This window comes from Triticum aestivum, chromosome 2B (assembly GCF_018294505.1).
Source record: "Triticum aestivum cultivar Chinese Spring chromosome 2B, IWGSC CS RefSeq v2.1, whole genome shotgun sequence".
NCBI lineage: Eukaryota > Viridiplantae > Streptophyta > Magnoliopsida > Poales > Poaceae > Triticum > Triticum aestivum.
The window spans coordinates 539,124,443-539,145,897 of NC_057798.1; the positions used below are offsets into that span (position 1 = coordinate 539,124,443).

Below are 21,455 nucleotides of genomic sequence, written 5' to 3' on the forward strand. Positions count from 1 at the left end.
GCAATTTCGTTTGACCAAGCATTATATATTGAAAAATACTCCCTCGCCCATGTCGTGTTCCGTCCTTCACACCGTCCAACACCTTCAACTCATGTGTGCACTTGCATAGTTGCATGCGATTATTTTCCACGTGAAGCTAGCGGTGGCTATATATACGTGCGCGCCCTTGCCAGCGATACACATCAAAACCATTTCCCATATACTAGCATTGATTGCCGAGAAGATCTTGTCCATCACCATTTGCCACTAATACCATCGCTCCATCGCCAACTCCGCTAGCCTGCTAAGGAGACTCAATGCCGTCTCTGGCGAAAGCTGCGGCGTCCATGGATCACGCGGTGGAGGGCGCCATGAGCGCCACCCTGCTGAGCCTTCTCGGCGTCACGGCCAAGTCGGAGAAGGGCGCGGCGGCAGCGGACGACAAGGTGGAGTGGCTCCGGTCGCAGCTCATCGGCAAGGATGTCGAGTTCGACACGCCGTTCGGGCGCCGCGCGCTGACCTACGCCGACCAGACGGCGTCGGGCCGGAGCCTGAGCTACATCGAGGACTACCTCGTGAAGGAGGTCCTCCCGTTCTACGGGAACACGCACACGGAGGACAGCCACGTCGGGAGCAAGACGACGCGGCTGGTGCACAAGGCGGCGCGCTACATCAAGCGCTGCATGGGCGCCGGCCCCGGCGACGCGCTGCTCTTCTGCGGCGCCGGCACCACGGCGGCCATCAAGCGCCTGCAGGAGGTCATCGGCGTGGCGCTGCCATCCGTCGAGATGCGCGACCGGCTCTCGGCGCAGCTGCGCGCCGAGGAGCGCTGGGTGGTCTTCGTCGGGCCGTACGAGCACCACTCCAACCTTCTGTCGTGGCGGCGGAGCCTGGCGGAGGTGGTCGAGATCGGCGTCGACGCTGACGGACTCGTGGACGTGGCCGCGCTCCGCCGGGCGCTCGGGTCGCCAGAGTACGCGGACCGGCCGATGCTGGGGTCCTTCTCGGCGTGCAGCAACGTCACTGGCGTCATGACGGACACGCGCGAGATCGCCCGCGTTCTGCACCACCACGGCGCGTTCGCGTGCTTCGACTTCGCCGCGAGGTGAGTAACACCTGTGATACACTGATACTTGCTTCCTTAGCACTCCTTTTCGTGGATCGCATGTGACCTGCATGGATTTGACAATCTGATTTCCATTCTCTCTTATGAATAAGCTAACGACCATAGTTGGTCTTATTAAGCTCTTACAAAATGTTAGTATACTATATGTTCTTTTCTGCTCCTACATAGAGTAATATTTTCTACTACAAAACAAGCCCTTCCTTTACTACCTATTTCTGTTCAAAGCCTAAAAACTCCATTTCTTTCAAAACTACATAGTTCATGTGTTGTTATTGTCGAACCTACTACCAAATATCAAAATAAATAAAAAATCAAAGATAACCACAGAAGAAATTACCACCGTTTTTCTAAGGAAGTCCTACTTTTTTTTAATTCAAAATTGCTGTTTGTTTCTGCATCATACATAACAAGAAAATAAACAACTCAAAAAGAAACAGCTGATGTAACAATCAATGACCTGCAAGGTTCTTGAACGTTGGTCACACTAGCCTTGTCAGCACTATAGCAACTTTTTTCTACTCCTTTTTGCATTAAAATAATGGGAATGACACGCACACGACAGCACCCGAACTGATCCAAACACTAGTTCAGACATGATCTCACATTGACTTATGTTATGTGCTGATTTATATACTTGGCAAATGCAAGATCAACTGTGACTACATGGTCAATGTTGCTTGCGTGTTGGAGCAAGCTGATTTTTTTAGTACCAGAGGTGGAAATTAGCTGGTAAAAAGCCCAGTTAATAATTACATTAGAGCACCATGACAACAAAATATTTTGACTTTACAGACCCCTTGGAAACATTCCATATCCTATTGTCTTACGATGTTGAATTTCTAACTTGTCGGCATTCCAACTGGTGCTTCATTTAATGTCTACTATTTACTATTTTTTTTTTGAAACCATACTATTTTATGTGTTAACCAACAAACTACGTCCAGAAACTTAAATTACTATCCTCCTTTGTGCAGTGGACCCTATGTCAAGATTGATATGAAGTCTGGTGAAGTCGATGGGTACGACGCCGTTTTCTTGAGCCCTCACAAATTTGTCGGGGGGCCTGGCACGCCGGGCATCCTTTTGATGAACAAATCCCTGTATAGGCTCAATTCTCAGCCTCCATCGACGTGCGGAGGTGGCACAGTGGCCTATGTCAATGGCTTCAATGAGGAGGTGGGCAAACAAATTAAGTATCAGTGTCAAGTACTTCGTGTGATATGTGCGGTATTTGTGTTGTGTGCCATAAATAGTTCGCGGTATTACCATAAATAATAATATAAATAACTAATGGTATGATATGTGCAGGATACATTGTACTACAACGATATCGAGGAGCGGGAGGATGCTGGCACACCACCGATATTACAAAAGATCCGTGCATCACTTGCATTTTGGGTGAAGGAGTATGTTGGTTATGACACGATGGACCTTCGTGAGCGAGTGTTCTCAGAGGTGGCAATGAAAAGGCTTGCCCATAATCCAAACGTTAGGGTGCTAAGCAACACAAGTGTTCATCGTCTACCAATCTTCTCATTCCTAATCTACCCATCAGTGATAGTGACGAAGAAGCCATTTGATGATTTTGGTGAGCCTAGTTGTGATAAATCATTGGAGACGATGAGACGCAAGCAACTACCCCTCCACGGTCGTTTTGTGACTAGGCTTTTGAACGATCTTTTTGGCATCCAGGCGAGGGGAGGTTGTGCTTGTGCAGGTCCCTATGGTCACATCTTGCTTGATGTCGATGACGAGCTCTCACTTCGCATTCGGTCGGCTGTCCTTGAGGTATCACAAACTTTAGAATGAATGGTCAAAACAGCCAGCTTGCTTGTTTTAGTACAAGGTACTAATGTTACTATTTGCCATCACAAAAATTTCAGGGTTACAGTGGACTGAAGCCAGGATGGACCAGGTTGAGCTTTAGTTACTACCTCTCCACAGAGGAGTTTAAATTCATCCTTTCGGCCATCGAGTTCATAGCGACATACGGACACCGCTTGCTCCCTTTGTACAAATTCGACTGGATCGCTGGCAACTGGAACTTTCGGAAACAGGCAGTCAAGTACCACCTCATGAGGGAGGAATTGTCTCTTGGAATAGAACCATTGAAGCACGAAAATGAACAGCCAAAGCTTGCAGATAAGATGGACAAGCCTGAGGTCAATCATAAGAAGTTCGAGAGCTACTTAGAGAGTGCCAAGAAAATTGCACTATCCATGCCGGATATTAGTAATCAGATTGCTAGCATTCCAAAAGGGGTAGACCCTGACTTAGTTCTTTTCCATATATAGAACTATAGATACATAATGTAACTTTGGTAGAGCATCTCGCCGGTTACCACTGTTAGTTTATTCTTGATGTCCGAGCATTAGCCCAAGTTGCGGTGATAAGCTGCCCTTTAACACACTAGAAAATAAATGTGTAAATAAGATGGATGCCAATTTATGAAAATGTTGTTTTCTATATCAGAACAATTTTGTATGTGCTGGTCTATTTATTTCTCATTGTAAAACTAGAAAAGGCCATACTTTTTTTTGCTTTTTATAATAAGATAAGTAAAAGGCTGTGTTTGGGTGTATTTCACATGGTAACTCGAGATTTTCTATCTTACGGCGTACCATTTTACCATTTTGCGGGGCAACATAATTTTATGTCGGCTAACTACACTGCACATAGTAAATGATGTCCTCAATCTACACTCTGTTGTACAAGCTGATTTAACTGTTTTGCTTCCAGACTCTGGACAAATAATGATAGTTGTGCCAACTGGCAGCTCGATTAATTACCGGTGTGAAATGATCGCGACCTAAGAATGGCACTTCATGCTCGAAGGCTAACGAAATCAGATTTTGCATATCTGATTATGACGACTGGTCGATCTACTGAATGGTCAAACATGATACGTTGGTAGATAAGCGTGCACGTCGGTTTAAGATAAGTGAACAGCGACACGAAATAATTAATTGCACTCCCCTTGCCGGAATGGACCTGGAACGGTGCATCCACGAAATAAATTCCGGTGCACAGCGAAAGGGGTGTAGCAACGGAGCGTCGCCCTGACAGCTTACGTTCCTTGGTTACCAGGAACGGCACTATGGCGGACGCTATCTGCGCACCCCTCTGCCAGGCAAATGCAATATGAATTATGAATGTGACACTGCTGCAGGTACAGAATGACAGAACGTGAAGTTTTTCCGGCAAAATGATCAAGAGATGCGATAGTGATCGCATGCGGTACGACGGTGCCTCCCCCGTTTTTCTTCGTGTACTTGCAGATTTCGCTGTCGCGCTGATCAATCTGAACCCCAGGAACAGTCGCGGGAGAATTTGTAAAGACCGCGACCTCTGGCTGGCATCCCGCGTTCCTATTTCTGCAGGAATTCCAGCCAGATGCATACATAAGCACGCACGTACAAAGATTCTGGAGAAGTCAGAAATGGATACCAATCTTGGTAAAACAAAGGAAAGAAAGACGCGCAAAATCAGAACGATATGACTAGTGATAGCGCAAGACGCAAGTAATACTAAGCTAAAACATTAAGCATAAGGAGAAGTAAACAGGTCTTTCCCCTGCATTGGTTCGGTGCCGGCTCGTGGCAGGCCCATTGCTTTTCCCTTGCATTGCTAGTTGACAGAGTTGGAGCTGCCTGATCGGCGGCACGTGCGGTGGGCTGTTTGGCATTGACCGGCGCAGGCCTCAGCGCTTGCTTGCGGTGAGGTACTTCGATGGTCGCTGATGGTGGAGTCGGATTCGCCCACGTGGAGGTGTGATGACGATGACACCGGATTGCAACCTCGACGGCGTGTGTGCGCTCTTGTGTGGGTTGCTAGGTCGACCTGTGTGCCTTGTTTTTACGGGCATCTTGTGACGATTTTTGCCTGGTTTTTCGTTAATTAACTGGGCAACTCTCTTCGATCCTTTTTTTTAATGAATCAGGACCTAAGTGACCGTGTTTCAGAAAAAAGAAGAAGTAAACAGGTCTTTAAAATTTTTTAACACGGTACAGATGCAACTAAGCCGGCATATCATCTTAAAATTTATGAAGTCATCGTAGGCATTTCATCGTCGACGGGAACATTTCCTCCCACTGAATGCGCATCGCCGGAAATTCTGAAATAAATCCAGAAATAGATGCGAGCACCAGGATTTAAACCCTAGTGGGCTGGGATACCACAGTGCCTCTAACCATCCAAGTTCGCAACGGGTCTTTTAATTTTTTTTTCAAACGAAGGTTTTCAAATCCAGCTGGTCTACGCGGCGACGGACCGCGTATGTACGCGTAGCTAAGATGTCAGGTGTCAGCACGATATGGCATGTGGATTGCGTTGCTAAGCGGGGTACTTATTTAAAAATTAGGAGTGCGTGTATGCTTCCAGAGAATTTTCTTTTTTTTTAGGGTTCCAGAGAAATTAATTAACTGGTTAGCCTGCGTGTGACCATCGTGGCATGTTCCAGCGACTGCCAGAATGATATTTTCCCTGGCGTGTGGTTCATATTAATAGTTTTCTTTTATCTATCAGATAATCAGAAAAACTTGTTTTTGACAATGTTGACGGGAAGTTGCCTCAAGGAAGCACACATCCTGCTCTGCTGATATTTATGCATTTATTTATTCACTCAGATATCAGCAAAAGTAAAAAATGATTTCCCATTGAGTGAAAACAAACTCGGTAGAGGTGAGATGTTTGGTCTCAACCCTCAAACCCTCCTGGCCACTCATCCCCTGCGGCCCACAACAGCCCGTGTGGAGTACGTATGATGAAGACGAACCGAACAAAAGAGATAATTCTCTCCAGGCAAAACCAGAAGCAGCAGCAGCAGTGCACAAGAACAACAGGCAGAGCCGAATCACACAGCCTGCAGGAGGAGCAGGAAGACTTCTAGCTAGGAAAGATGAGCAGCTTGGCCCTCTTCTCGCCAAGCTCCTCCTCCTCCTCTCTGTTCCTCACAAAGCAGGCCCACCCTACCAAGGCGAGGGCTCCTGCGGTTGTGAGGTGCGGCAGTGGGCCCACCCTGTCAGGACCACATGAAGAGGAGGAGAGAGAGGGGGTGATGGTGGCCTTGGTAGGGAGGAGAAATGCACTGGCCTCTGCAGCGGCAGCCTGTGGAGTTTCGGTGCTTGGTTTTGCAGGCGATGGCCTGGCGGCGGCCAAGCAGGGCCCGCTGGCAGGGAGGATCCCGGGGCTGTCTGGCCCTGATCAGAATGGTTGGTTCTTGCTGCCATCTTGATCTACTAATTCCATGTGTTAGTAGGATGTTTTTGTTCTTGCTAGTTCAGTTCAAAGGAAGTCTTTCATATTCTCATGGTGCATGTCATAAGGATGTAATTTGTTCAGATAGGTTGGAAAACATACCGCAGGCCGGACGAAAAGTCTGGCGGCCACGGAGTCGGCTGGAGCCCGATCATCCCGTATAGCTTCAAAGTTCCTGATGGCTGGGAAGAGGTGAGAACTGGAGCTACTGACAGAAATCCAGCTTTCAGAACATAGTCAGTCACACATTCTGATGCAAAAACCACGTTCTGATTTAGACACCAGTGTCGATTGCTGATCTTGGTGGGACGGAGATCGACCTGCGGTTCGGAAACCCCAAGGAGGGCCGATTATCTGTCATCGTAGCGCCCACTCGTAGGTTTGCAGGTGAGCCCTCAAGAAACTTTTCTTTCCTGGCATATTTCGTAGCCTGGTAACTGCCTCACGGCACTGACTATCATGGTCAAACTGCCCAGATGACCTTGACGATGCAACAATCGAGAAGATCGGCACGCCGGAGAAGGTGATCAACGCCTTTGGACCGGAGGTCATCGGCGAGAATGTGGAAGGGAAGGTTCTGTCCACAGCCACAGCTGAGTACTCCGGAAGAACTTACTACCAGTTCGAGCTGGAACCACCTCACATCTTCATCACGGCTACGGCTGCTGGGAATAGACTCTACCTGTTCAGCGTAACTGCAAACGGTGAAATAACTCTCCTTATCACTATATGGTGTTGATTTCTATGGTCACCTTTTTCATCTTGAAAAGGAATTGTGTAACTTTTGCAGGGCTACAATGGAAGAGGCATTACAAGGATCTGAAGCAAATAGCAGAATCATTCCGCGTAGTCTAGGGTGGTTCCACTGGGTTCGTTCATCACGTAATCTGTTTATTATTAGAGAAAATGAGGGATGCCGTTATGTAAAGGGAGGGTAAGTACACATCATTTGTAACGATGATTATTTAGCTGAAGAAATTGAACATTGTATGTAAGCTTCCTCTTCTAGTTACAGTAAGAATTCAGATCTAAAGGTGCCTTCGTGAGCGCATATAACAACTTCCAGGCCTAAACACATAAATGCACGTTTGAAGCTTCCTTGGCTATAGCCTACTACAGGTCAAATCTATATGACTGGCAATGAACTGATAGGCTGATACATGTAGAGTTGTTTCACTACACTTGCCGGCCTCCATATAGGGTTCTTACATCTAGATCAGGGAAAGAATTATGCCCTTGCCTGACTCGTGTGAACGCGTCATGGAGTATAAGTGTGATTTCAACTTTCAAGGCATCACTAGAGCTCCAGTATACGTGACAGTATGTAGCTGCAAATAAGAACAGTTCAAAGTTCACTCAAATGGTTCTAAGATATGCTAAGGTTTGATGGAATAAAGCAATACAAATGGCTACAGAATGATATGAGCAGCAACTACAACATAAAAAAAAAATGGTGTATGCATAACAACCTCATGGATAACCTAAAAGGAAAATCTCAATCAGAGTCATAGAAGGACCAGCATTATGCTAGAGTTGCTGAAAGCATTATCATTAAATCGATATTCACAGGCAAGCTAGAACAAATAAGTTAACTCTAGGGTGGGAAGGGGCCTCCCCTCCCAATATCTTAAAAATTGCTCTAAAGTGGACAACTTTTTCTGTACTTAGGTCTTCATACTACACATACTTTTCATGTAGTTGTCAGAAGGTTGAAGAGACAAATAAAGTTACCTCCAAACTAACAAGTCAGTATAATGCTGCTAGAGGACAGTGGCATACCTTAACACCATCATCACATCAATGCTTCCCAGTCAGGCAGATGCACTCCGGGAATGGGTTTTCATAAAAGGATTCCTCAGTCCTAAGACGTGCTCTGCCCTTGCTCCCGGGCAAGGACGCATATCTCTTCCTTGGGGTGCCTTGCCTAAAAACAGAGATGCAAACTCAGTACAATCCATAAAGTGTGGAACAGAAGCAATGTGCATGTGATATTTAACATTCTCATATATTCAATAAAATCAAATCACCTGTATTTGTGCATTTTAGTAACAAGTGAGGACAGCTTAGGACCTTCCATAAGTTCTCCTTTTTCAAGTAAGCCAAAGAGTTCCACCAATCCTCTCCTGAAGATTAAATGCAACAGGACTTAGTCCGCATGCACCCATCCACTCGGTCAAGATTCATAGACATCAAACATTAGGAGTATTGTTTGTGAGTAATAGGACATAGTTCCACTAAGGATGCATAACTTCACATGCGCAGGTACACATGCCCTGTTGTGGCATCTAAGAGATTCCAGCTGGCTGTTAGATGGCTCCAGTTTAGTGCGGTGTATCCAGGGTGTGTAAAGAGTCCTATTAGAAGTAGAGTCCTATTAGAAGTAGAGTCTTGAGTCGGTTTTGTTCAAGTCAGTTTGGAATAGCTCTATAAAGGAGGAATCTTATTATTTCCAGCTGCCGCAAGCTGGAATACTGTTCAGTGAACATTAACCCCCTTTGTAAAGAAAGCAGGCAATGCACCATTTGGTGGCGGCTGGAAACTATTACAAGATTGCTCCTTTATAGAGCTATTCCAAACTGACTTTAAAACAACCTACTGAAGACTTTACTTGGACTCCTACACACCCTGAGATACTCCTGCACTAAACTAGGTACATCTAACAGCCAGCTGCTCTTAGATGCCACAACACCCACACATAAAACACACGTGCGGAGCCCATCAGGTGCTCTAATTTTTAAGTAAGTACTCTTGTATGACATACAAGACCTTCGAAATAATTTTGAAGTGGTCACTATCTTATTACATAAAGTGTTGTTTTGAGGGAAACTATAGGGGGGGGGGGGGGGAAGGGTAACACGTTAAATAAGAAAATATGTTTACCTATCAGGAGTTAAAGTCTTGCGATGACCCAGAAATCTACGATGGCCCTCAACAGCTCTTGCCATATTGCCGGAGTGTGATGGAATAAACACATCACTTTCCACTGAAATAATGTAGTCAAGGGCTGCAACTTGAGAAGCATGATTCTTAAACTTCTCAAGCTCTTCTTTTGTTGCCAGTACTTCCTGCAGAAGTAAATTAGTTTAGTAGAATGGTGAAGGATGGTGGAGCTAATCAATAAAAGAAGTAACACTGCTAACAACCTTGCTAACCAAGTTTGGAAAGTACGATCTCAATTTTGATATATACTTATCACCACCATAAATTTCACCAGCTGCAATGTAGATCCACGTGGACTTGGTATATCCCATCGCACGTAGAAACATCCCCACCTCGCCTGGAGTCAATGGACAATTACCTCCAGATCTCTGTTCTGTTGAGTTTATGTCCTTCAGTTTCCAATGGCTTGTTTTCTCCCTGTTGTGATACATGAAGCCAGTTAATATAACTTCCATGTAGAAATAAAACTGCTCAAATTTGTGTTGATTGTTCGTACCTCATGATTCTCAATTCGTCCGCTTCGGATTCACTCAGACCATAAGTGCAGCCCGTGAATGCTAGCATATCTTTTTCATATCGTAGATGAAGAGCAATAAACTTTCCACGTGATTTTAGACGCTCCACAAGCTTCTGTTGTGCAAGTGTTATGTTGGCTCAGAACCTAGTTTACAGAGTGTCATAAATCTCCAAATGCAAATTGAAGACTGTAACACAATCATAGTTAACGATTTAAGTTACTAAGAGAATGTTCATGCCTTTCCAAGGTCCTCGATTGGATCTGAGAAACGCAATGCTTCATAAAGACAGCGGCATCTTAATCTCTGGATATCAATTGGAAGACCATTGTTTGCAAGCCGTGAATCAGATTTTGGGATGTGAACTACCTGTAGAATATAACTCGGAGGTGATCAGGTGAACTGAAATAAATGAGCTTCAGACTCCAGGTCCAGAAGAAGAAGAAAATCAAATTATTCAAACAATTTTTTTGAAAAACTATACTCCCTCCATTCCCTTATACAAGACCACTATCAAAAATACATTTTGCATCAATACAAGGCCACCAACAGTAACCGAGGCAAAAATTAATGATGTTTCCTCGTGCTAGCAACTTTTTAATAGTTACATGCATGTAGTCATAATGACACTCAGCTACTTCCTTCCCATTCATTCGTTGCATGCTTGTGGCGTATTAATGATCCCGATTAACGAAAAGAAAAGTTGACTTGCAAAGCAGCCATTAAATTTTATCTTGGTACCTGTAATCTGAGTTTGTGGCCTTGTGGGAATGGAGGGAGTATTTTTATGTAAGTGTTGCTCAAATAATTTGTGTCAAATTGAGAATGTCTGATGCAAACACCATGTCAAAGAACAGCCATGTTGCTAAGTATAGAAAATACAATGGCGATATTTCTATACGTCATATTGCTTGCAAACATTAATGAAGATGCTTTCTATAAAGAATAATTTCAATAACTGATAACAGTGTAATGCGTTAGCACTTTCAACTCTCCATACCAGAACAAAACCAAAAGTTTCAGATCACATCACTCAATATCTTGAAGGATATAAAGAAAAAATGGCAAAAAGGTAGTCCACTAAATCTCTAGTTTAATTGAACAGAAAGGATGCTATTTTTTTATGACAAAAGAAAACAGCTACAAGTCGGTGCATTGAGGTAGCTAATGGAGTATCTGAATTGAAGACTACCTTGTGATCCTTCCAAAGTTCTTTCACATCCTCGTAATAGCTCGCACCAGACCATGAAGTAAAGTGCTTCCGAGCTCTTGGAGCAGATTGCAAACTTTCAGGCAAGTCACTAACGATATGGACATCACCTTCCAGAGCTTTAATAAAACCAGGCTCATTGAAGATGTCTTTAAATGTACTGCACGTATTGGTGCGAATTGAATTTCAGATAAACATGAACAAAATTGGACAATCAACCAAATATACAACAGTCAAAACCTGGTATCTTGCCAAAAAGATCGCTTGTCTAACTGAGGAATAACAAGTGTTGCATTCACCAAGCGGGCTACTGCAATCATATCACAGATCTGCAGAGGGGAGATAACAGGATTCAAACAAAGTTTGGTGACCGTACTTGAACAAATCTCAAGAAAAACATTAATTTAATGATAATAATCAAGAAGATAACATAATAAAATAGATAAATACATCAACAAAGCAGAACTGTATATTCAGAAGAAAAATGCATATATACATGCAATTATTATTACAGGGGTGCAAAAGTATGCAAGTGTAAGTCACATAAACCATGAAGCTAAAAGCTAAGTTTTGGTGCACGAACTTACTCCCGTACGCATTTGGTTGAGTCCTCCATTACTTCTAACAGTCATATAGCGGTCCGACTCTATTGGAGCTGGTGACGCAAAAAAAGGGTGTTACTAAACAAAACAATATTGAGGGAAACTTACCAAGAAAACATGTATGTGCACTGAATTCACACAACGGTGTTTCACTACAGCAGAGTAATATAGATACAAGGATACAGATTCAGGGACATTTGACCCTGGAATAAGGACCAAAGAATAAGCTATACCATAGTTGTTGTATCACTCCTATTGCACATAAAGCACATATTCTTATTATCAAATGTAAGATACTGCACATCTGCACCTAGATGTTTGATTTACATATAAGAATTAAGAAGATCAAAGGTAGTTACACTAAAGGAGAAATTAGGACCGCAAAGCATATAGAAAGCATATATGTAAAAGTGGTCTCTGAACAAAGCGCTATATCTCTGTTTACTCTAAAGTTTACTCCTATTGCAGAATCCTAATTAAGCCATATCACCATTGTAGTCATATACATAAGATTGCTCCGTTTAGACACTAGTTACTCGAAAAAAGAGACGTCCACAAACAGTAGCACTGTTGTGAAGGCATCCTTTATAAATAAAACACATTTAAACCTACTGGAGACCAAATAGTCAAGTAATACTTTCATTAGTACACAGAAAACCCCCACCAAGCGTGGTTGACGATATTAGTTTCCACCAAATTCCAGCTTCATATCACCAGCAACAAACACTTACCAATTTACAAACAATTAGAGCAACCCAACTTAGTAAACAGAGTAGGAATCACCGTATGTTTTAAAAAAAATGCTGCATAAGAAAGAAATTTACCAATATATCTGTGGATTGGTGTGACACAAGCATGATAGCCGTAGCCATTAGAACCCCACAGCTGCTCATTCGGCACCTGAACATCAGTTACAACTCCAGTTCAGCAATCAACAGCGTACCATGAATACACACTGAGTCAATATTAATTTCATCAAAAGAAAATGGCTGGCCAGCACATGAAGTAATTTTGGATTTCTAAGAAGCTAGGTCTTCTCATTCCAAATGCATATGTATGGTAAGTTCTTATACAAGAAACATCCAAGAAATAGAAATTTATAAGGGGATACTGAGCATTACGATAGCACTATAATTCTTAACAACGTATTCAAAGTCATCAGAAATACACTTCACACCAGGTATTTGAGCTTTTCATTAAAAAGGGATAAAAATAAACAGGAATCTAACTGTATGACAATTAAATCATACACCATCCTCAAGTTTGTCTAGCAACAGCATTGCTTTCTCTTAACTACAACAGTTGGTTTTGACCAACCTTTAGTTTCAACAACACGAAGAATAATTGAACACTTTCATCCTGGTCTACTATGCACAAAAGGCATGACGCGTCACAAGAAATGAGATGAAATTACCAGCGGGGGCACATGCCTGGAGAAATTTGTGCAAACAAGACCTGCATCGCATCGAAAACCGAAGCCTAACGCGCAAACTAGTGCGGGGAAAATAGTACTACAGACACAAAAGTGAAGGGGAAGCATCAGGAAACGGGCCTGGTGGGGCAGGTCCGGGCGGGGCAGGTCGACGCGGGCGATCTGGCGAAGTGAGAGGACGACAAGGAGCACCGTCAATGCGACTATGAAGCAAGCGCAGCGAGAGATCGGCGACCGGAGGAGCCGCCGGAGCCGGAGGGATAACGAAGGCGCTCCGCGGCGGCTCGCCATGGCCGGGGCTTTGGGAGAGAGGGAAAAGAGAGCCCACGGCTTTGGGACAGAGGGAGAGAGAGCCCACAAGCCCCCGCGGCGGCTCCGGCTCGCCTCCTACGCAAGGCTAGTGGACCGGCCCATACTGTAGCTCCCACTACGCGAGTTTTTTTTGTTTTTCTCTTTCGGTTTTGTTTGGTTATTATTATTGTTTTCGTTTTCATTTTTATTTTTTCTTCGGGTTTTTGGTTTTCTTTGTTTCTTTCACCGGTTTTATTTGGTTTTTTATTTTTACTTGTTTTACAAAATATTTCCAATTTTTTTTTACACATTTTAAATTTATCGTATACATCGGAAACATGTTTTATACACGTTTACCTTTTTAAAATACATGATCAACATTTTAAAAATATTTATTATGAAGTAATTTTTTCACACATATTATAAATTTTCCATATTCATATAAATATCGTATCCATGTTTTAGAAAATACATGTTTTTGAACATTTTTGGAATACGTGTTAAACATTTTTCCAACACATACTGAAACTTTTTTTTCAATGATACATAAAAAAGTATGAAACGTTTTTTACATTGTATAAACATATTCTTAAAAGTCACAAACATGTTTTTTAAATGTGTGGATATTTTAAAGGAAAACTTACTTTTTTTGAATGGTACGAAATTATGTTTTACATTTTATATAATATTTAAAAATTCATGTAATTTTTTTTTTGAGATGCATGAACATTTGTCAGAGAAATTATTTCGAATGGTATCAACATTTTATGAAAATTACACTAACAAAAATATTACACTACATTAGCATTTTTCAAATTCACGGTGTTTTAAACAAAATTTTACATTAAGTTTTTTGGAATATATGTATTTGTTTTAAAAAATATGAAGAAAAAAACAACAAAAATTGGTGTATGTGTGCCTACGTGATTATGGGTCGGTCCATTAATACGTGCTTGTGTGTCACTGCAGATGAGACACAACCGCTCCCCAAAATGCGCACGGGTGATGAATAACCCCCAAACTCGAATTTCATATGATTTTGACACCCCCCCCCATCCTCAAAACCACGTAGGGTTGTGCGCGCGGATCCTTTCAGTGGACGGGGATGGCCTTCTCAACCAAGGTCGGTGGCTTCACATCAGGTTGGGATCTCGCCCTTGACGCCCTCTACTTCACCTCCAAGATGGCAGAGGCTTGGATCCTTGCCATCTCCTTCGACGTGATGCAAGACTTCTGCACTTCGAAGGCATGTACGTTATAGACAACAACTTCAGCAAGTTGTCTGGTCGGGACCTTCACTCGATCCGTGTTGTTGCGCCAACATCATTCCCTTCATTCACTGCAAGTCAGAGCTCTCACATGGTTTGAATGATCGATTGCCCGCCGTCTATTCTCAGCTCCGGTCTAGAAACCAGCTAGGGGTAGGCAGGCTACTATCTGGCGCACGAGATCTTCATGACACGGGAGGGGGGGGGGCCTTCGGCATGGCCGCCAACTTCGACGTCCTCTGGACACCCATTACCGAGGAGAGCCCGAGGGAAAGCAACTCAAAACAATGCGCATGCAAACTCACCACCAAGCGAGAGGAATATGGGTGCCACAAGCAAGATCTTGCCGCACAACGTAGTGAGTGGGGGTAAGAGTTACACAGTTGTGACTGCCAGGTTAACTCGAAGTTTGGCCTCCCCAGGAAGAACGACATTGTCATCTTCGCCTCCCCGATACAAAACCTCGTCTCCTCCACCATGAGCGTTGCCGGAATCAAGATCCCACTGGGAGCCTGGGGCCATGACAAGCTTCACCTAACCCGTGTTTAGCTCGAGGAGGTTGCTACATAGCAAGCGGCGATCTCTGAAGCCAAGATCAACTACGGTGAGAACCAAGGTCAAGCGTGCACATGTGTCACAAGTCTTGATCTCTTTTGCTCACCACTCGAAGACTTCGTTTAAATCCCGACCTGGACTACTTTGGAGCGAACTTGAGATTGCCATCGTTCACCACCCCCAGGATCCAGAAGGAGAGGGGAAAGACCCATGCACCTCGCGTTGCGGCTGGTTTCTTCAAGGTGGCAAGCGACGGGCGAATCAACCTGTGGTTGAGTTGGTTAGGTGGACAGTGGTATCCCCAACCCATCAGGGTTCAAATCCTGGTGCTCGCATTATTCCTGAATTTATTTCAGGATTTCCGGCGATGCGCTTTCAGTGGGAGGAGACGTTCCCGTCGACGACGAGGCGCCTATGGTGGCTTCGTAAATCTCAAGATGATATGCCGGCTCAGTCTCTCGGAGGTGCTCATAGGGGTAGGGTGTGCGTGTGTACGTTCATAGGGATGAGTGTATGCGCGTGTATATGAGCGCTTGTGTCTGTACTGATGCTCAAAAAAAAGGTGGCAAGCAACGGGTTTGATATGGACACGATAGCCCACATATTTCACTTCTCTGGTTGTTCTACCTTAGGTGTCCACGAATTAAAATTAAGGGGGCTTTTAAGTGAGCACCGCGGGTGTTGCAGCCTCAGGCACGCCCACCTCATGAAGGCACAAACACGTTGGTTGGGCGTGCCGACACGGCGGAGGAATGTGAGTGGCGCAGAGAAGATTATTATTTTTGTCTAAAAAAGGGAGATTATTATTATTAATTATAATTACTTCCTCCGTCTCAGTTTATAAGTCCTACGCGTATATCTAGGTTGCCAATTTTATCACCCTAATATAGATTATATAACACAAAAATTATACCTTTTGAAAATAAAACATCTGAAGTTTATATTGATATATTTTTTTGTGATATATAACTTGTATTAGGTTGGTCAAATTGACAACCTAGAAGTACGCACACGTCCTATAAACTGAGAGAGAGGGAGTAGATTTATCATTAGATTTATCATTATCATTATGACTGGGATGGTGATTATTTCAGTTAATTAGACTGATCATTGCATCATAATTAAAACTCACATTAGCTCCACCTCCTCCTTCTCCTCCTCCAAGAAAGAAAGTTAGGGTTTGTGCCTCTCGCCGGCGCCGGCGCAGGTCTGCCTCGTCTCCGGTGGCCCTAGGGCCATGGAGGCGCGGTGGATCCTGGCAAGGGCCGGCGGGAGGGCTCCGTTTTTAGTCGTTTTTTTCAATCTTGTTAGTGTTTGTGTCCTACTCAGGAAGGCGAGACGGCGGCGGCTCCTTGAAGATGGAATAAAGGTCTCCCCGCCTAGCCCCCGTTCTGACGGCGCGTCTAGCATCGTTGGTGGGCCTGTGGAGGTGTGTCTCCGGCAGATCTATCTTTGGTGGATTTGCTCGGATCTCGTTGTTGTTCGTCTATGTTCGTGTGTCTTCGATTTGGATCCTTCCAATCTACGATATGTTTCATCGGCGGCGGTTGTTGTTCTGGGGTGCTGGTCCTATGGGGCCTTAGCACGACGAATTCCCGACTGTCTACTACAACAAGTTGTGCCCGGCTCCGGCGATGGAGGGGCGATGACGGCGGCGCGCCTTCGGCTCGCTTCGGTACTTGTAGTCGTTGCTAGGTGGTCTACGAATCTGGATGTAATTTTTATTTTTGGTATTCGTTGTACTGCCATGATTGAAGATGAATAGATTGGAAGTTTTTCCGAAAAAAAAAACTTTGAAAGCACAAATCTGACCGCCCCATGTATCTTTTCCCTTGTCGGCGAAACTGCACAAAGATGTGTTACAGAGGTTTCTAGGGGCTGCCCTTCAAAAAGAAGAAGGGAAGGCTTGTAGGGACTGGGCTAGTAAAATGGCTCGGACGGCGCACCAGATCTTCGGGCAAATGTGGCTCTATGCTGAAACTTTCCCCAATTTTATGCAGTTTTCTTTCACTGTTGTTTGGTGCTCCTCCTTGTTGGTGGCCAAGTTTAGCGTTTTGACAGAACAGGGGCCTGACATGCTGCAGCCCTGAATTGGTGTGTGGCGGCGGCATGCGACACTCAATAGATCCTTTAATTGCGTAATGAAAACTAACCTTAGGTGTGGAACATTTGGCAAAGTTAGTCACAAACCGAACAACCTAGCTGAGGGTCCGCTGGCACTCGGTGTCGTCGTCGCACCCTGCGCTCGCCGCGTACGCTGCCCTATATGTCATGTCGCCGCACCTTTCGTCATGGCGGCACCGGGCGGCTAGGCTACTGCTAAAATTTCCAGCAAAGTTACAAGCGCGAAGTGATCGTCCTGTCTGCCATGCGCCGCGCTAATTCCTTTTCTTTTCGGTCTAGCTAGTACTTTAATCCGTCTGGCTGACTCGGACAGGCGGAGAGGGCCCTTCCCCGCGGAAATCATGCAGGCAATGCGGCCTCTCGCTTCTCCATGAGCCACGGGCTGTTCCTTAGCACAACACTGCATGAATATGATCACAACGCGCCGGACGGTGGATCCGAGCTCTGAAGAGCCATTTGAAGCTCTGGACCCTCTGTTGCTCCATGAGCCCCACCAGTATGACCTGCATGCCACCGTCTTCGTCTGATAAACTGACCTGAGTGACTGCACAATGATACTGTGCAATGCGGGCAATACCAGGCTTTTTTTCATGAGGTAAACTGGGATATATTTGTGCTCATCTTCACTGATCCACCACACCTCACCAGCTCACGAGTCTCACGACTGAACCTTCTTCTCCTGTGACCACTACTCACTCTGTCGCATAATATAAAAACGTTTTTGACACTAGTAAATTGGAGTTGCTCACTTCACCTGGATGGCATGGTAATACAGTAGGAGTTTCTTAACTTGTGCAGCTGTTTAGCTCTTGTGAAAAAACTAATCTAGCACTATCACAGCATACCAGCCCCGACGAAAGTATATACCAGTGTGACCTAACCAGTCAAATAAATACAATTTGTACAATGGCCGGTACTACTAGTCTTCACTTCCTGGCGTCTACGCATGTCAGCATAGCAGATATATGTGCATCTGCCATTTTATAGTTCAGAGAAATCTGCGTGCGTCCTGCCTGCCGTATCCACCAGGAACAAAAATTGACCAACCCCCTTCCAATCTCGACAAAATACAGTGACAACGATCCAAGGAAAAAGTAGCCATACGGTTAACATCAGGACACGACTGCAACCAGAGGTCAATTGGCAGTCTACCTGAAGCAGCCGGTGATATCAGCCACTTCGCAGTACAATGGCCGCCGTTCCCTCGTCAAAAAAGAAAGATACAATTGCCATTGCCGCCGCTGCTTGCATCCCCTGCTTTGTCCATTGCGTGGAAAATGCACGGGACCCGGGCAAGCTGTACTGGGCAGGCGGAGGAAGCCGACAGAGAGGGGAGCAAGTGGCGAAAATGAAATGAATCACGGGACCGGATCACTGTCACGCATCAAACGTTAATAAGTGCTGGAGCAAGATTGTTGTCAGCTCATCTATCTATCTATCTATCTATCCATCTGTATCTAAGGCCCTCCACTATGTAGGCCAAAAGTGGTGCCAAATTCACCTTTACTTCATTTGGCACCGGTGCTCTCCATTGCCCAAGGGCTGCCATAAAAAAATTTCTGGGAACAGGAGCATCTACTTGCTCCGATGCCAGAACCAACAAAGCAATAAACTAAGCCTGATGCTCAAGGGAAGAAGCGGCAGTGAGCCAGGAGCAAGACGCTGCTAGTGGGACAACTGTTGCTGATATACACTTGTTTATATGTGTGGGTCTGACCCCCAATCGATGCCCAATTCTTTCACAGTGTGCGGACGGTGCTAAATATATTTCATCTGGCATCATCGTCTGCGTGGCATACTTTTCAGAGTTGTGGCATCGAACACATTGTGGAAGGCCTAACCATATCTCTGTCCCCAGGGCCGGTCCTGGGGAGGGGCGAACGGGGCGGCCGCCCCGGGCCCCCAAAAGCCAGGGGCCCCTCCCAGGTATAGTACGTTAGGTATACGTACATGTCTTCGATGGAAAAAATCTCTCACCGCCTCGCTCAGCGCCTCAGCCTCGCGTGCTAGCCTAGAAAAAAAAAATTCCAATACGCTGTTGGGCCTGGCCCATGTTTGCACGTACGTGGTCAGGAGAGATCGGAGAGGAAAGGAATCGTTGGGTTGATTTCCTGTAACTTAGGAATTAGGATTGATCGTTCCCTGCCCTTTTCCTATTCCGCTGTTCCTCACGAACGAACGACGCGACTCACGCGAGTAGCCGAGTACGCGACGACTGGAGCAGCAGGATCTCTTTGAGTTCGACCTTGGCTGCGACTGTAGTAGGTATGTTTGGACGCGCCCTCTTCCCTCGCATGATCTTCATCCTATTTCTGTTCTTTCTAATCCTGATTCCCAGTTTCTCGATTGATCGGACAGATTAACAGGGATTCGTTTTTAGGGCGCTCGAATCATTGCGCCCACGTTGCCAGATTAGATTACAGAGAGAAGGTACTATACCGTATACCATGCCCTAGCAGATTCTTATTATATTAGATGATCTTCTATACTTAATGTAATATTTTAATTAGCTTTGCGTTAATTTTAAAGTGAATTGTTCCTTTCACTTTCAGCAGGGTCATGTCGAGTACGGGTAGAAAGTATCCATCCGGAAGTCAAAAAAGAAAGAAGAAGAAGGAGGCAGATGAGGAGAAAGAATAATTGAGCGGATCTCTTTTTAAATATTATAAGAGCGATACGAGCACGCCAAGAAATCCAGACGAGTTGGCGATAGTTTTTGCGAGTGACCGAACTAATGGCAATTCAGAAGATGATGGCGATACGCCTACAGAAGGCAATGCCGATGTCAACATGGATGATACCAATGTGAGTGATCATGAGCCCATATTTAATTCATCTGCGGCAGAATCTACTAGTGTTGATGAGGAACCAGTTAGTGTGGATATTTATGATCCAAGCAATTGGGGTAATCTTGATAACAAAGCGAGGGACATATTAGTGGAAAAGGGGCCTAAAAGGGAAGAAGAAAACACTAAATATCCTTTGGATGAAAATTTAAGACATTTTTCATATAGCCATTACTCAAGAAAGATGAGCACTGGAGAGGTGCGTGATAGAAAATGGTTAGTGTTTTCAAAACATACAAAGAAAGTGTTCTGTTTTTGCTGTAAGCTTTTCAATTCTGATAAATGCAAGAGTGCAATGGGGAATGATGGGTTTTATGATTGGAGGCATATTAATGAGAGACTGAAAGAGCACGAAGCTAGTGTCGACCATATTACCAACATGAACTCATGGAATGAATTGAGAGTTAGACTGAGCAAGCATGAAACAATTGACAAAGATTTACAGCAACAAATCACAAAGGAGAAAGAACACATAAGGCAAGTTTTGTTAAGAATTGTTGCCATTGTGAAATTTCTTGGTAAGCGCAATTTGGCTTTTAGAGGATCCAGTGAGCAACTTTATGATGATTGTAATGGAAATTTTTTAGCTTGTGTGGAGATGGTTGCAGAGTTTGATTTGGTAATGCAAGATCATCTTAGGCGTATTCAAGATAAAGAGATCCATCACCATTATCTTAGCCATAAAATTCAAAACGAGTTGATTTCTCTTATGGCTGGTGACATTACAAATTCTATTCTCAAGATTGTCAAAGTGGCCAAATATTTCTCTGTTATCCTAGATTGTACCCCGGATGTGAGTCACCAAGAACAAATGAGTTTGTTGGTTCGATGTGTTCATATATCTGTTGGAAATATGCCCTAGAGGCAATAATAAAAGCATTATTATATTTCCTTGTTCATGATAATTGTCTTTATTCATGCTATAATTGTGTTATCCGGAAATCGTAATACATGTGTGAATAACAGACACCGACATGTCCCTAGTGAGCCTCTAGTTGACTAGCTCGTTGATCAACAGATAGTCATGGTTTCCTGACTATGGACACTGGGTGTCATTGATAACGAGATCACATCATTGGGAGAATGATGTGATGGACAAGACCCAATCCTAAACATAGCACAAGATCGTATAGTTCGTTTCCTAGAGTTTTCCAATGTCAAAGTATCTTTTCCTTAGACCATGAGATCGTGTAACTCCCGGATACCGTAGGAGTGCTTTGGGTATGCCAAACGTCACAACGTAACTGGGTGGCTATAAAGGTAGACTACGGGTATCTCCGAAAGTGTCTGTTGGGTGACATGGATCAAGAC

The 21,455-nt window shown here is 44.3% G+C and overlaps 3 protein-coding genes across 4 annotated transcripts; 2 read left to right on the plus strand and 1 right to left on the minus strand.

The window, feature by feature from the left end:
• The first annotated feature begins 204 nt into the window (after nt 1-204).
• Nucleotides 205-3,573, plus strand: LOC123041591 (probable cysteine desulfurase). The gene is made up of 4 exons (XM_044464187.1): nt 205-1,084; nt 2,080-2,281; nt 2,414-2,893; nt 2,989-3,573. Exons 1-4 carry the CDS (start codon nt 297-299, stop codon nt 3,397-3,399), a joined length of 1,881 nt encoding a protein of 626 aa, XP_044320122.1. The 5' UTR covers nt 205-296; the 3' UTR covers nt 3,400-3,573.
• Nucleotides 3,574-5,874: 2,301 nt separating this feature from the next.
• Nucleotides 5,875-7,390, plus strand: LOC123045916 (psbP domain-containing protein 4, chloroplastic). 2 transcript variants are annotated; one of them, XM_044469161.1, is made up of 5 exons: nt 5,875-6,315; nt 6,450-6,553; nt 6,640-6,748; nt 6,838-7,065; nt 7,152-7,390. In XM_044469161.1, exons 1-5 carry the CDS (start codon nt 6,003-6,005, stop codon nt 7,214-7,216), a joined length of 819 nt encoding a protein of 272 aa, XP_044325096.1. In that variant the 5' UTR covers nt 5,875-6,002; the 3' UTR covers nt 7,217-7,390. The 2 variants fall into 2 exon arrangements, with proteins under 2 accessions (XP_044325096.1, XP_044325097.1); XM_044469162.1 differs by having other exon boundaries at nt 5,930-6,315; nt 6,446-6,553.
• LOC123045914 (O-fucosyltransferase 38) lies at nt 7,301-13,408 on the minus strand. Its single transcript, XM_044469160.1, has 12 exons — nt 13,181-13,408; nt 12,453-12,528; nt 11,614-11,681; nt 11,267-11,355; nt 11,009-11,186; nt 10,057-10,185; nt 9,798-9,931; nt 9,505-9,718; nt 9,242-9,426; nt 8,389-8,484; nt 8,141-8,285; nt 7,301-7,689 (listed from the first exon to the last, which is right to left on the minus strand). Exons 1-11 carry the CDS (start codon nt 13,349-13,351, stop codon nt 8,159-8,161), a joined length of 1,467 nt encoding a protein of 488 aa, XP_044325095.1. The 5' UTR covers nt 13,352-13,408; the 3' UTR covers nt 7,301-7,689; nt 8,141-8,158.
• Between the last annotated feature and the right edge of the window lie 8,047 nt (nt 13,409-21,455).

Coding starts and splice junctions, on each gene's coding strand:
- LOC123041591 (XM_044464187.1), top strand. CDS start 297: ATGCCGTCTCTGGCGAAAGCTGCGGCGTCCATGGATCACGCGGTGGAG. Junction 1,085..2,079: donor TGCTTCGACTTCGCCGCGAG/GTGAGTAACACC, acceptor TCCTTTGTGCAG/TGGACCCTATGTCAAGATTG. Junction 2,282..2,413: donor TCAATGGCTTCAATGAGGAG/GTGGGCAAACAA, acceptor TGATATGTGCAG/GATACATTGTACTACAACGA.
- LOC123045916 (XM_044469161.1), top strand. CDS start 6,003: ATGAGCAGCTTGGCCCTCTTCTCGCCAAGCTCCTCCTCCTCCTCTCTG. Junction 6,554..6,639: donor TTCCTGATGGCTGGGAAGAG/GTGAGAACTGGA, acceptor GTTCTGATTTAG/ACACCAGTGTCGATTGCTGA. Junction 7,066..7,151: donor GTTCAGCGTAACTGCAAACG/GTGAAATAACTC, acceptor TAACTTTTGCAG/GGCTACAATGGAAGAGGCAT.
- LOC123045914 (XM_044469160.1), bottom strand. CDS start 13,351: ATGGCGAGCCGCCGCGGAGCGCCTTCGTTATCCCTCCGGCTCCGGCGG. Junction 11,682..12,452: donor ACCAATCCACAGATATATTG/GTAAATTTCTTT, acceptor TTGCGTCACCAG/CTCCAATAGAGTCGGACCGC. Junction 8,485..9,241: donor AAGACTTTAACTCCTGATAG/GTAAACATATTT, acceptor TTTAATCTTCAG/GAGAGGATTGGTGGAACTCT.